Source organism: Saccostrea echinata, unplaced genomic scaffold (assembly GCF_033153115.1).
Source record: "Saccostrea echinata isolate AGI-Se365-2 ecotype Australia unplaced genomic scaffold, CSIRO_AGI_Sech_v1 ptg000058l, whole genome shotgun sequence".
Lineage (NCBI taxonomy): Eukaryota > Metazoa > Mollusca > Bivalvia > Ostreida > Ostreidae > Saccostrea > Saccostrea echinata.
In genome coordinates this window covers 3,141,814-3,157,753 of record NW_026889807.1, presented here as the reverse complement: position 1 = coordinate 3,157,753, position 15,940 = coordinate 3,141,814, and the positions used below count along the sequence as shown (strand labels likewise).

Genomic DNA, 15,940 nt, shown 5'->3' with positions numbered 1-15,940 from the left:
CAGAATCCAAATCATACTACACAAAAATAAAAAAAAAAATAAAAAATAAACCGGATGAGTCTTTGCCATTCACTCCACTAAATCTTCACTGAAAGGTCTGTAAAGGTGATGGAATGGCCGAGCTCCATAATTCAGCCACCTCGCAATAAACTTTCAATTACATTTCAGTGAACTGAATGTCTTATCTCCATTCTGTGAATCAGCCTTACCTACTTAAAATCCAGACTTCTTTGGAACAAGATAACGCCAGCATTAGTCTAGATTTCTCTGAAGCTAGGTTAGATTGCTGGTACATCTTGTAGGCAAAATCCCATTCCTCAATACCACCATGTCTAATGGATGAGCAGTAAACAGTCAAACGAATTGATGACCGAATTCTAATGAAAAAAAGAAGGAAAACGTGCCATGTTAATACGATATACCTCATCAATAATGCACTACCCTAGAAATTAGGTCAATTTATATGACGTTTATAAAAATGTACAACATTAATTACTTGCTATCGGATGCTTTGAATATGATCTTCTATAGTGATGTAAACACTCCTTATGATTCATAAACAATATGATATATGCTTGTTGCAACAAATATGTTTCAGTGTTAACAATATATGTAATATACATGTTCAAGATCATATATAACAACAGTGTTGACTTGCTGAGCCCTGACAAACATGGTGACATACCCTCGCTTATTTGTCTAAAGCAACAATCCATGCATTAGCGTACCTATGTGAAATTCTTACTTTTCCTATTGTATAATCAATAATATCTTAATTAAAGTTGAAAATTTCGATGAAAATATCACAAAATTTCGATTATGACCAAATAGAAAAAGGCAAACCCAATAAAATAAGCTTAAAATAATATAATTAATATTTCACGTGCAGAATTTTGATATTCCCACATCTTACTTACGGATTACTGTGTGGTGTTTGTTTCCAGAGTTTGAAAAGTCTGGACGCCTCATCGACACAACTTTGCAATCCATATTTACACGCTTCAGCAGCTATCAGTGTATTAACATACCTGGAATTTTTTTTTTTTAAAGTACAATGATGTATACTGAACTCCTTTTTGTCTTAATTTGAAAGAAAGTGACAGAAGTAGATTTTCATATACCCTTATAATTTGTACATAAGATTATCAAATACCAATTATATCAATGATTTCCATGGTAAAATTAAATTAAAAAGCATTAGATAACAAAGTCTATAGTCCCTATCATCTGTAATTTATTTGCAATACTTACGATTCAAGGTGAGTAAAATTAGAACTGCTCAAAGAAGAAGGATTAAATATACCACTGACTTTGTTTCTCATGAATTTCTGAAAATTGAAAGACACGAAAATAATTTCGCTCTTAATGTACATACTGTATATCAAATTATAAAGTCTAACTTATATGGTTATTGAACATTAATACAGCAATGTAAGTCATTTACAGCAAAAATATCTTTCATTGAATCATTTTGCAAAGACAATACTTCATACCAAATGTATATTTGTATCATTTAGATCTAAATAAATGACTTTATCAAAATTGAAGTAGAATTTCAATACACATGTTGTATATGAAATTGCTTGATTTTTTAAACAATACTTACAGAAAATGGCCCGTACAACGCTGTCCTTTCTAGCATTGAATCTACGTAACCTAATTCACGCAGAGCTGCTTGCCAGGCCACGAATTCTGTCTCTTTGTCTAAATAATTCACAGTTTTAAGGGCAATAGTCATGCTTAAGTCTCCTGATCTAAAAAAAAATACAGCATGGTATGAAATAAAACAATGTTGGGGGAGGGGCTTTTAAATCAGAAAATTATACATGCTTCCATTATTTAAAAACTATACATTTTACTATGAAAAATAAATTCCTTGCATTTTCAAGCTTGTTTATATTCATTCATTTGCTTTATCAGTCTGCAATATTCGCTCTTTTAATTACAGTTTGAAAACAAATAAATTATTCAGCTTTTTTACTTAGCCAAATTCCATGCATCATTGATAATCTGTGCTCTGTTTACTGAATGAATAACCTGAAATAAAGCCAAAATAACGATATTTTTAAATTTTATTTTTTTATTAAAAATAGTGGTAAAAGATAATTTTGAAAACCGTTTAATAGAACAAAATTGATCTAATGAGGGGTAACTATTTCATGTAATTAGAGATTCATTATTGAAGCTGGCAAAAAAGCAAGGCAAATTAAGGAAATTTTCACCGTGTGGTCCTCGTCCATTTGCTGAATAAGTCTATTCCAATTCTCATCACTGTAAGTCACGCGATAATACCCATACTGCATCACATTACCAATTATCCAATGAGATTGTTGTATATTTGATGTTATTATTTCTAGAATGACACAAAGGAAAATTGTTTTTATAAAAGAATAAAATAGCTAACTCTAATTTGTTTTGAGGAATTCAATCAGACTATATGATTATCTTTGAATAATTGGGGGATGGTAATGGGGACACTCTTTAGAAACGGCGATATTCAAACTCACAAACTAATTAGATATTTTGGGAGGAATTAAGCTACAATATCTAATCATGTAAACCACAAATATAATTAGGAAAATGTCACAATTCAAGAATCGGGCTATCCAAAAAATACAAACCTTGTTCTGTCTTATGCATCCAATGAATATCACCGTCAGTTTGATTAAAGTTTGGACTGGATTTTGTTGTATAAGTAAATGGTATTTCCCATTTGTAACTGTAATTTACAAATGTCAACTATTTATATAAATGAATAAAACGTTATGGAAAAAAAATTTATCTTTCTCTCTTCTTTTCTTACTTAAAAGGTGACACATATTTCCCAGGATCCACTGCGTCATAATCCCTGAGATATCTTTTCTGTGTGAGGCGGATGTTGCCGTCCGCCATGACAGTTACCTTGACGACGGGAAAATTCATTTGAAGTGTCCATGTATCCATAATCTCCTTAACATTTATATTCTTTTGCTCTATGGCAGATTGCTGAAATGAAAATCAAATACAATATATATAAAATGACCATTTTTGTAAAGATGAAATCAACCTACTGAAAAAAGATGTACATTTATATGTATAACCAGAAAAGAAGAATGGAAGAAAACATTGGAGCTGCCTCTTTACTATATTTTGACAATGCGATAATGAATTTAAGTGTTTCAAACTTAAGTTCATAATTGTGAAAACAGCAGAAATATACATTCTTTATTTCAATTTTATGTATATATAAGATGTATTTTCACTTACATTTCCAAGAGCGTACCACAAGTCGTCATGGAAAGCTGCTTTATATTCCAGTTTCTTCAGATATCTCTAATAATTGCAAAATAGAATTAAGAACTGAGAATCTTGTCTTTATCTAAATCATGCAGGATTTTCATACTGTGTTTTTAAGTATAAGCTTTCAAAAAAATATGTTGTTTTTTTTTTCTCTTTCAGGAATATTAAGGCTAGAGTTGGGTCCTTTTGTTTTTTATATCTAACTTAGAAGTAAGTATTAGACCCAAATTAAACACTAAAAATACTGTCTTCTCCAAAATTAAGATTGATTTTATTGAAAGTATGAAATAGATAATAGCCAAATTGAAATCTTGTTCAATTTCCAAATTTTGCACATGTACCAATTTTACTCAATTTTTAATTTCAATTCTGTATATAATGCATATTGCGTTTAATTAATTCGAAGAAGACAATCTGGAGCGCTAATTGATTTGATGTGAATACATTTTTGAAATAAATTTATAGAATTGGTTAGGACTCAAGTTCTACAAACTTCGTTGCTAATTGTATGCCCATATATTACATTTTTCACAAGTGTCAATATATCAAAGATAAACTCGCATATGCCCTGTGCTTTCTAAATTTAACCTTTATCAAAACGGAAATTTAAATGTAAAATGTAAATAATTAAAATATAAATGAGAAAGAAACTTAAATATTGTTCCACTTATTCGTTTTTTTAAGATAAACATTTATGCGGTAAATTAAACTTAGCACATGTACTGACTTTAAACTTGATATTATTATATCTTCTAAAAGACAAACTTCACAACATTTACTGAGCTTTGACTAACATGCCAATTAATGAACTTAAACTAAGCCGTCTCCAATCATTGTTAAGTCCCTAACTGAGATTATCCTTTACTTTTTTTCTTCAACAAATGATGAGTACCGCACCTTAAGACCATTTTTAAATGTTCCCTCTCCTAGGAAAAACCTCATCATCCGAATGATGGAAGCACCCTGAAATGTAAATGGATACATCATAGAGTAAAACTTTTTGATTGCTGATGGGAATTTCCGATTTAACATCACAGTTTCTTTTCTTCTTCACCCATGGATACTACATACTATTAACTGGTAAAAAGAAAGTCTTGGCCATTTTCATCAGAAGTTGAAAATGTTTAAAAGTATAACAACGACGAGCTGCGCACAACGCACGGTGACAAAAAGAACCCCCCCAAAAATACCAAGTCAGATGCGTGAAGTAGGTGACCTTAAAATAATTTGTTCATTAGAATTGTTAAAAAAGAATAAGTAGAATGTTTGAAATACCTTTCCATACGATATTCTATCGAATATCTCATTGATCTCATCAGGGTGAGAAACAGGTACATAAACCGGATGTGACGTCACTAGTCCATCAAAGTTAAAAACATCTTGTACGTCTTCAACAACAATTTGATCGAACTAAGTATTGAAGAAAGGGGAATATCAGTATGTGTAATAGAATACGCAAATGCTTATCTCTAAGGCAAAAAAGAAGAAAAAATAGAAAGACAGTTGCAGTTTCCATGAAAGAGACAACAATTTCTTACTGATTAAATAAAAGCATTCAAAGGAACGTTTGAGGCATTTTTTTAAGTTACAAAAATCAGTTAACATGGCAAAGAGGACTTCTGCAAGAAAGTTTGAGTTCTACTCAAGTTCATATTCTCTCTCTCTCCCTTTTTCATCATCATCATGCTCTTCAAATTTATCAGGAAATCAACGAACCATTTTCCAGTCCGGATGAACGTAGTCTACACCCATGTATTCTACAAAGCTGGCGAATCCTTCATTTAACCAAAGGTCATCCCACCAGGACGGGGTGACAAGATTGCCAAACCACTGAAGAAAAAGGAAGTAGATTGTTGAGTATCTCGTAATATAAATTACACAAGTCCAGTGGAGATGTCAGAAAGGAAACCGCCACCTCCCCATAAGATTGAGAATGTTTTGATATATGCTGTCTAATTCATTTTAACTACACATATTGTGAGTTTCCCTTGTCATTTAACTTTTTTCTTACATATGTACCCCCTCCTATATTTAATAATTTTGGATAAGCCCCCTCTAATAGACATGTATGGACTTAAGATAGGGAAGTAGTAAATTAGTTTGCATATTGAAAACGATTTTAAACTAGTCACTTTTCCTAGAAAAAAAAAACTTTCAAAAGGAAAAATGTTAAAATATTGCTAATTCCAAATCTAGTCATTTCAAGACTAATGTATTATTTAAAACAACGAAAGAAGTCATCATAACCTACAGCGACACTGTTAGTTAAAATAAAGTTATTGCAAACCTGATGAGCTAGTTCGTGTGAGACTACAACTGCTACCCTTTGTTTATTAGACTCTGACGACTCGTGTTTGTCGTATAACATGGCGGTCTCTCTGTATGTTATCAATCCCCAGTTCTCCATGGCACCAGCAGCAAAGTCCGGAAGTGCTATCATATCTGTAGAGGAATTGAACACAGCATAATTATGAACAACAAAGATGAACAAGCTAAGTCCGTAATTATGAACAACAAAGATGAACAAGCTAAATCCGTAATTATGAACAACAAAGATGAACAAGCTAAATCCGTGTTAACCGGGTTAAATAACTGCTTTTTAAAAAGAAGACCATGTTGCAATGTCAATGAAATAGTACATTATTTTTTACTTGAAAATAATTTGAGATTGTTGATCACTTTTTAATGTCTAGCATAAAATTGATCAACTCCATCTAAGTAATACAATGCTTGTAAGAGGGGACCCAGAAAATTTTAGATTTTCCTTCAGAAAAAAACACCTCAATTTGGGTTCAAAAAAACATTTTTAGCCTAGATTACAATGAAGGAGGGCTGTTTGAAAAGTTTGCGGATTTCCGTCACAACTTTTTTTTGTATTTTGTTTTTTGATTTAACGTCATATTTTATACAAATTTGGTTTTAACAATAAAGTCGTATTGTTAGAATCTAAAATTTCAACCTTATCCAAAATTTAAGATAACGGTCAACATTCACTAATTTACAAACAAAGTTTTTGATAGTCAGTAGTCATATCGCTTTAAAATTTGGTAAAAACGAAAATAAAAATCAAGTGGTTCATAGTAAAAATTGCTACATTATTACAAATGCCAAGTTTTGACTTAATATTTTTCTTCATTTAAAAGAAGTAAATTTCAGAAGAAAGGTAGTCCTTATTGAAAAGGGCCAAAATATGTCCGAGAACATTTCGTTGATTGTATTGATTGTATGTAGTTTAACGTCCCATTTGAGAATTTTTCACTCATACAAAGACGTCACCGAATGGTGAAGGGCTTCAAATTTAGACCTATACTCGGCACTCGGGGCCATTGCGCAGTAGGGGTTCTTTATCGTACCAACGCCTACTGTGATACAGGACCTCGGTTTTTAAGGTCTTATCCGATAGATCAGCGACTTTCACTTCTGATGCCGGGCGCTATGCGAAGGAACAGTCACTAGTTGTGTTTACGTCTTAGGTTTGACGCGGCGCGATGAATGAGAATCGGACTTGGGTCTCCTGATCATGAAGCGAAGGCCCTACCTCTAGGCTACCGTGACTGGTTGCGAAATTTCGAACAACCCAGGTAAGTATAAAATTTTGAAAATTATACTGGGCTAGGCACCCTCCCTCACCCCTTAATAAACCCTTTACTATCCAACTATCCAAGATATCAACCTAATAACATTACCAGCAAAACTTTTTTTTGTCTTGACACATTTATCATATTGAAGATATGATTCCTCTTTGATTTCCTGCAACATTTAACACGATTCCATGTTTATATACGAGTATTGTCCGGTAAAATCGTGGACAAAACGTTTTTCTCGAAAAATAATAGCCGAACTAAGCTGAAATTTTCAGCAAATGTTTATTCATCATATTTTAGTGCATCTTAATATTTTTTATAAAATAAAGACAAAAATAAAGATTTTATTATGCTTGAATGTGCACAGGGTACGGTCCTACTGCGCACGATAAAAAACCAGGTTTTATTAGCGAATACTCGAGTATTATTTCGAAATAAAAGTATTAAATAGATAAGGTTGGGGTAAAAATTATCCTATTTTTAATCCACTATCTATTATTTCGCCTTTTGTAAAATATCAAGGCATTTGCTTAATTTTTGGGAGTTTTCCGAGCAATTGAAATGGGAAAGTGGTAAACGCAACACACGAAAAATGGCGACGTTTGGTGACGTTACGGCGCACCGGAGAGCAGTTCAGTTTGATTTAGATGTAGTAATGACGCTGTCACTGCAGACCGTCGATATAAGGTAGCCTATTTAGTTGAATGATAGTGAGAGTACTGTCCATAACTTACTATTAAATCTTCAGAAGGTCCCATGTGTGTGCGAGATTGGTTCATCGACTGTTTATGGAGGAATAAAGGGAAAATCATGTATGTGCATCAATGAAATCCCCGAATTTTAGTGGGGCTTATCCAAGTTTTGTTTAGCAAAGAGGAAACGTGACGCTGCTTTAGACACTTTGACGTTATCATCCGTGCACCGTAAGGCGATACCACACATAACAAAAAGTCTCATATTTTGTTTATTTGAGCAGATATCTATTTGAAATTTGCTATGTATATTGATGAAAAATGTACTGAAAAGTAGTGAAAGTTTTAGAACGCAGTGATGAATATTTTTCAATTTAGACAACTTGTCCACGATTTTACCGGACAACCCTCGTACATGTAAGGACGTTATGCAGCAATAAAGACTGTACTTAATGTACATTAATTCATTTTAAATGATTATAATTGTATCCAATCGTTAAAATCGCCGTGTCAGTCGACTTCTGTGTGGTACAAAGTAAAGACCCTTTTCGTTGTGATCATTAACAAGAGGCCCAAGGGCCTTAACGGTCACCTGAGTATAATACAACAATTTAGAGGATCCCTAGAGTATAAAATTGAAAGGTGAAACTTTGTTGCCCAAAAGCAAGAAAAATAGGGTGATCGGGATCAACAAAATAATTAGTTTAGTATTCATAAACAGTTCATAAATTAGGTTCATATCTGTTCCCAATTTTTCACTATCACCATACAGTATATTAACAAACTATGAGTGCTTCTGTACTATTTAAATTCCTTGTGGAGATGTCTTACATTGGCCTCTCTTGGTCTTTAATGAACATTTAATAAAACAAGTAATTTTTGTCTCATTTTTATTTGTCTATTAATTACAAGTCTACCTGATCATTAGAACTATGAAAGTACTTTTTGTATTATACAATAAAAATTCTTGCATAATTCTCTTATTCTATTAACCTTTCAAATACTTTATTTACAGTGATTAATCATCAAAAGTAAATGGCAAAGGGGAATAACTCCTCTCAGTAGCATACAAATTAATAGAGCCCAGGCAAGGACCAGAACACTTGACCAAATAGTCCAGATGTTCAAAAATCTGGTAAAAATACCCTTCCTTATTAAAACTTTTACTCTTTTTGCCTCTGATATGCCCAGGTGCAAAGAAGATTTTTAAAGAAATAATGCATTTTTACTCAGATTCACTATATTATCAATAGAACCCCCCCCCCCCCCCCCCCCAAGAAATACCAGAGCCTCTGACCATGGGACCAGAAGTTTGTTCATCATAAGTTATCACTTTGTTTATCTGCTTAACACTAAGGAGCAGACAGGATTATTTAAAAGAATTAATGCATTTTCACTATATTATCAAGAGCCCCACCCTTAAACCAGCACATCTGACCCAGGGGTCATGAAATTCACTACTCTGGAAAAAGCACTCTTGCTCATCATAACTATACACTTAGCTTCTTTGCTTTTTCACCAGAAGCAGAAAAGAATATTTTAAAAGAAATTTTGCTTTTTCACTATATAATCAATAGATCCCCCCCCCCTTTTCACCAGAACCCTTGACCCTAGGGCCATGAAATTCACCATTTTGGAAGAGGTATCCTTGCGTATCATAACAGTGTACATAGTTCGTTTAAAAATACCCAGGGGCAGAGAAGAAGATTTTCAAAGAAATAATTCACCTTTACTATAGGATCTATATAGCCCCGCTCTAGCACCAGAATCCCTGTCCCTGGGGCCTTGAATTTCACAATTTTGGAAGAGGCATCCTTGCTTATCATAACTATATACTTAGTTTGTTTAAATAATACCCAGGAGCAAAAAAAGAAGAATTAATGTATTTTCACTATATAATAAATAGAGTCCCGTCCTAGCAACAGAACCCCTGACCCTGGGGCCATGAATTTCACAATTTTGGTAGAGTCACTCTTGCTTATCATAACTATGTATTTAATTTGTTTCAATAATACCCAGGAGTAGAGAAGAAGATTTACAAAGAAATAATGCACTTGCACTATATGATCTATATAGCCTTGCCCTAGCAACAGAATCCCTGATCCTGGGGCCATGAATTTCACAATTTTGGTAGAGTCACCCTTGCTTATCATAACTATGTATTCAATTTGTTAGCTCACCTGAGCTGAAAGCTCGAGTGAGCTTTTCTGATCACCCGTTGTCCGTCGTCCGTCCGTCTGTCCGTCCGTCTGTCCGTCCTTCCGTCTGTAAACTTTTCACATTTTCAACTTCTTCTCAAGAACCACTGGGCCAATTTTAACCAAACTTAGTACAAAGTACCCTTGGGTGAAGGGGAGTTTAAATTGTTAAAATAAAGGGCCAAGTCCCCTTACAAGGGGAGATAATCAAGAAAAGACAAAAATAGGGTGGGGTCATTAAAAAATCTTCTTCTCAAGAACCACTGGGCCAGAAAAGCTGAAACTTACGTGGAAGCATCCTGGGATAGTGTAGATTCTAAATTGTTAAAATCATGACCCCCGGGAGTAGGGCGGGGCCACAATAGGGAATACAAGTTTTACATTGAAATATATAGGGAAAATCTTTAAAAATCTTCTTCTCAAGAACCACTGAGCCAGAAAAGCTGAAACTTATGTGGAAGCATCCTGGGATAGTGTAGATTCTAAATTGTTAAAATCATGACCCCCGGGGGTAGGGCGGGGCCACAATAGGGAATCCAAGTTTTACATTGAAATATATAGGGAAAATCTTTAAAAATCTTCTTCTCAAGAACCACTGAGCCAGAAAAGCTGAAACTTAAGTGGAAGCATCCTGGGGGTAGTGTAGATTCTAAATTGTTGAAATCTTGACCCCCGGGGTAGGGCAGGGCCACAATAGGGAATACAAGTTTTGCATTGAAATATATAGGAAAAATCTTTAAAAATCTTCTTCTCAAGAACCGCTGAGCCAGAAAAGCTGAAACTTATGTGGAAGCATCCTGGGGTAGTGTAGATTCTAAATTGTTCAAATCTTGACCCCCGGGGGTAGGGCGGGGCCACAATAGGGAATACAAGTTTTACATTAAAATATATAGGAAGAATCTTTAAAAATCTTCTTCTCAAGAACCGCTGAGCCAGAAAAACTGAAACTTATGTGGAAGCATCCTGGGGTAGTGTAGATTCTAAATTGTTCAAATCATGACCCGCGGGGGTAGGGCGGGGCCACAATAGGGAAACATTGAAATATATAGGAAAAATCTTTAAAAATCTTCTCAAGAACCACTGGACCAGAAAAACTGAAACTTATGTGGAAGCATCCTGGGGTAGTGTAGATTCTAAATTGTTCAAATCATTGCGCCCGGGGGTAGGGCGGGCCACAATAGGTATTACAAGGGGGGAAGTCTTGTAATGAACAGCATGGCCAAAGTTACTCAGGTGAGCGATGTTGCCCATGGGCCTCTTGTTTCAATAATATCCAGGGGCAGAGAAGAAGATTTTCAAAGAAATAATGAACTTTCACTATATGATCTATATAGCCCCGCCCTTAGCACCAGAACCCCTGACCCTGGGGCCTTGAATTTCATAATTTTGGTAGAGTCACTCTTGCTTATCATAACTATGTATTCAATTTGTCTCAATAATACCCAGGAGCAGAGAAGAAGATTTTCAAAGAAATAATGCACTTTCACTATATGATCTATATAGCCCCGCCCTTAGCACCAGAACCCCTGACCCTGGGGCCATGAATTTCACAATTTTGGTAGAGTCACCCTTGCTTATCATAACTATGTATTCAATTTGTTTCAATAATACCCAGGAGCAGAGAAGAAGATTTTCAAAGAAATAATGCACTTTCACTATATGATCTATATAGCCCCGCCCTAGCACCAGAACCCCTGACCCTGGGGCCATGAATTTCACAATTTTGGTAGAGAGCTTAATGCTTATTACAATCATGTCAACAGTTTGACTGCTTGATGTCCAGGAGTAAAGAAGAAGATTTTTAAAGATTGCATTAATTTTGGTGGTTTTAGCCCCACCCCTCAGGCCCCAGGGGGGGCAGGGACCATGAAATTCATAATTTTTGTTCCCCTTCACCCACAGATGCTATATGCCAAAATTGGTTGAAATTGGTTGAGCGGTTTCAGAGAAGAAGCTGAAAATGTTCAAATGTTAACGCACGACGCACGATGGACGACGGACGACGCACGCCGACGGACAAAAACGGATAGCAATAGGTCACCTGAGTGACTCAGGTGACCTAAAAACTTAAACTTCCTAAGAAATGATAAACGTATAAATAAAGCGGGTAAAACAACATGAATATATTTCTTGGCCTAACAATCGGATAGATGGAAAAGAGAATCCTACCTTGCTTTGGAAGTGGAAAGGGAATACCAAAATAGTCTTCAAAGTAGGTAAGCACCTTGGTTCCAACAGAAAGCGCATACTCGGTCTGGTTTATAGCCTCAGGTCTGGACCAAGCCCTATACTAAATAAAAAATATAAGTGCTGAAAGGCCTGACAGGTAGGAGTTTTATGAATATGTTCAAAAGCGAACAAAAATAGATGGCATTAACAGTGCAAACAAATGCAAAAATGAAACTCGGGCAATCTGAAATATATTTCATAAAGCGGTCACTAGGTACTGTTCAGTATTTTGTGATACTTTTGAACATGTGTATTTTATTGTTTATATTTATATGTGTACAAGTAATCATTTAAAGTAGGATTAATAAGATTAAATATTGAATTATTGATATGTACGTCATTGTACGTTTCATTGATAGAAGAGCCACTGCTCAAGAAATCTGTAAGGGTAATATGCTTAGCAGTGTTTACTAGCTGATAAACAACAATGGTTTACTTAGAAATAAAGGATAAAATAGATGAGATGAAAGTGGGCATTAGGATTGTAGATTGCAATACGAAATGTTTCAAATAATGTTTAACTAGCTAACAAGGACTGCGTTAAGTTATGTTTTATTTGTTTATATTCTTGCTAGGGTAAAATATTAAAACATGAAACATAACAATGAACAGGTAACAAACAAGACTACGTACAGTTATATTGTTAGCTGTTTTATCCTCTTTGTAGTTAAAGTCACTGACGATAAACGCTAATAAATATGTGGATACAGGAGGCGTGGTTTTAAATCGATCTGCTATCCATCCGTTGCCCCTTTGAATAAATATGAAGTATAAGAGCATGATATTTACATTTTTTTTTATTAAGAATGTTGTTTTTTTTTTCTTCTAGTTTATAACAATTCAAAAATTTCAAAGGAAACGTACACATGTAGTTTAAAAAATGTGATGTGATAATATGTCAAAGATAAGTCACTTTGGATTATCCTGCAACAATGGTAAACATTATACACCTATTTACTGGTTATGAGGACAATAGCAAGTTTATCGTTCCCCAAGACAGCAACTATTTCCCGAAGCGCAGCCGAGGGAAATAGTTGCTTTCGAGGGGGACGATAAACTTGCTATAGTCCGAATAATCAGTAAATAGGTGTTTTATTATACCGAAGCAGTCTTTACTCGTCATAATCTACATGTAGATAAACCAGAAGAGTTCCGAGATGAAAAGTGAGGGAAACAGAATGCTGCCGGTGAATAGTTTAATGACTATTTCACCATGGGCAAATAGCACAAAAATTATTCCACGGTAGGGGCTGTTTGGAAAAAATAGCATGTTTTTTCGTCATATTTTTATATAGAAAAAAATTACAGAGGTATAATAACATTCTCTATCGAATGTTGTCTTCCGCTACTCTCACAACACCTCTGTCAACGCTCATTGTACAAGATTCTTGTACAAATTTTAAACGGCGAAAATTTGAAATTTAAATAGTAACTAATTATTGTAATTATCAATAAAGATGATAATTCATCGTATATTTTAAATCTCTAATCCCTCAAAACGATTTATTGTCAAAGTTTTTTTGGGAACTATTTTGCGGAGTAAAAATTAAAATCCTAATTAAAAATCCTTTTAAAATGTAATAAATTAAAATAAATAATGTTTTCCGATAAGAAAAATAATTAGAAACGATTATCAACACAATTTTTAATCATTTACAAATTTTCCAAGAATCTTGTATAACAAGGGTTGACAGAGGTGTATGTGGGAGCGTAGCGGGAACAACTCTGGATTGAGAATGGGTAAACATAAGAATTTTTTTTTTTGATGTCTGTTTCCTTCTGTTGTAAATTTCATAAGCGTCAACGTATCTGTAAATGTTTTTAGCTGACTTTTCTAAAACCCCTCCTCTTCCAAGGAAGAAAAAATAAGGAACAAAGTTAATTCTTTACCAAAAAAAAAAAAAAAAAAAAAAAAAGATTTATCTCTGTGTTTTGTTTCGATGATTAAAACTAAATTAAGAAGGGGAAATATAGGAAACCGATCTCTGCAGTTTTTTCTAGCTTACTATTAACACTAGATATAGTTTTACAAATATTTCGAAATAATTGTTTTTGAATAACTTCAAATTTATGAGTATATTGGATCCAACCTATAATTGAACTTTATTATAATAGAAGAACTTCGTATACTTCATATGTATGCCCTTCTTGTATGATATGGCTGTTAAAAGCTGAAATAGGATATGCTTTTGTCTATCAAGCCCTCCCTACCAATGAGTATTAAATATTTTTAAGAATCCTTGATAAAATAAAAAGTTAATTAATTTAGGACTTTTTCACAAATTTTGCTAAATGACAAATCACAATTATCAAATATACATATTTACATTTGCTGTCTTTTTCTACTAAGCCAACTGTGAAATTGATTGGAAAGTCATTTTTGTGTATCCTCAAGCGTAGAAATATACACGGTGAAACTCGTGCTAAAGTGACGTAACAATGAGGCTACAGAGACGTTAATAAAAAATTGACGATATAGGGCAGCGAGAAATTCAAACATTTTTGGTGCATTTACTCATGTAAAGTGTAAATAAAAGGAATGTTTTAAGTTTAGTGTAAATTTTTGGTGTGTAAATCACACAGACTTGCACGTAGGCATTTCTAAAGAAAAAAAAAGAAAAAAAAAAGGCCTACATACATGCTCAAAGACATGTGAACATTTTGCTTCTATTCTGTTTCTTAATATACTTTGAACGGGAGTATACGAGATTAATCCGAGTATAAAATTGCTTTACATGGTTTTATGATTATTCACAATTAAAATCTTGCTAATTCTTGTTTTATTACCAAATCATCGTTTTTTTAAAGATTTTGACGGAAAGTTTGAAAAAATCAGGTCATAATTTTTAAATGAAAATCACAGAAACCTAAAGTCCTTTTACTTCCATATATCATAAACTGAATGCATCCTGAAGCCTTTGATACAAAACAAGAAATGTCCATTCTAAAGGTTTAATATAAAAGTTTAAAAAATATTGCTAAAAACATGAAGGAAATAAGAGGGGATACAATGAGCAAATATGTTAAGAAATGACAGAAGAAAGTATAGAAGATTAAAATATGCAAAGGTTTTGCACAAAGATAATAGAAAAAACTTATGATGTATTTAATTTCATTGCATAAGCTTTGCAAGAGGCCCTTTGGCCCTGAGGGTCAACATGAGTTTTTTCAGGCTATTGGATGTTCCAGCTTGAACTGGATCTCTGCATTCTTTGAAAGAATCTTTTTTTTTTCATGTTCATGCAGCTTGTTGCTTAGAAGTTCAGGAGTAAATCAAAAAAGATAAATTACACTGTATAATATTACTACCTTAGCCTCACATCGGGGCCTTATCTTCGGAAGTGGGATACAGGATTTTTTTTAAATTTTTGTAGAGGGCTGGCTGTTCATTCTAATCATGCAAACAGTGTGCTTGCTAGATTTTGACGAGTTCTTCAGATTTTCAAAGATGTAATGATACATTAAATCTAAATGTATAACCAACGTAGTACCACTCTTGAGCCTGAACAATTTACAATTTTTGTTAAAGGTTACATATTCTTTATGATCATACAAACAATATGCCCGCAATAGGAGATTTTCAGCATTGTTATGTGTTTTCAAAATATGACTAACCTAGCTCCACTCTAAGGAATCCTATGCCTTTGAAACTTGAATTACAAGTACATATTTCTTTAGAGGGCTAAATGATTAATTTAATTTTCTTAATGCCCAAAAGAAATGAATATCTTCAAAGATGTCATGTATTTTCAATATACCATCGTTATAGTAATATCATTAGGCTTGACAAATGGATCAAGAGGCAACAAATGTTTACAATTTGATGAAATATATACATGCAAACAGTTTACCTGTTAGATGTCCCTAAGTAAAGAAGAACATTTTAAAGATATAATGCATATTCTATACAGGATCAACATAGCTGGAACCGGAACCCTAAGCCCAGGTGCCATGAATT

General features: G+C 33.8%; 1 protein-coding gene across 3 annotated transcripts in view; it reads right to left on the bottom strand.

Annotated features, from left to right (window-relative positions):
• Window positions 1–15,940, bottom strand: part of LOC133174702 (aminopeptidase N-like) — a 34,832-nt gene that overhangs the window by 6,362 nt on the left and 12,530 nt on the right. For all 3 annotated transcript variants that reach the window (XM_061309785.1, XM_061309783.1, XM_061309784.1), the window contains exons 4-18: window positions 12,616–12,733; window positions 11,923–12,043; window positions 5,567–5,721; window positions 4,996–5,109; window positions 4,555–4,689; window positions 4,177–4,242; window positions 3,247–3,312; window positions 2,804–2,985; window positions 2,622–2,719; window positions 2,223–2,353; window positions 1,982–2,037; window positions 1,607–1,754; window positions 1,252–1,328; window positions 918–1,028; window positions 210–377 (exon numbers count right to left, since the gene is read on the bottom strand). In XM_061309785.1, coding sequence (XP_061165769.1) covers window positions 210–377; window positions 918–1,028; window positions 1,252–1,328; window positions 1,607–1,754; window positions 1,982–2,037; window positions 2,223–2,353; window positions 2,622–2,719; window positions 2,804–2,985; window positions 3,247–3,312; window positions 4,177–4,242; window positions 4,555–4,689; window positions 4,996–5,109; window positions 5,567–5,721; window positions 11,923–12,043; window positions 12,616–12,733 — 1,746 coding nt within the window. The remainder of the gene's footprint in view (window positions 1–209; window positions 378–917; window positions 1,029–1,251; window positions 1,329–1,606; window positions 1,755–1,981; window positions 2,038–2,222; window positions 2,354–2,621; window positions 2,720–2,803; window positions 2,986–3,246; window positions 3,313–4,176; window positions 4,243–4,554; window positions 4,690–4,995; window positions 5,110–5,566; window positions 5,722–11,922; window positions 12,044–12,615; window positions 12,734–15,940) is intronic.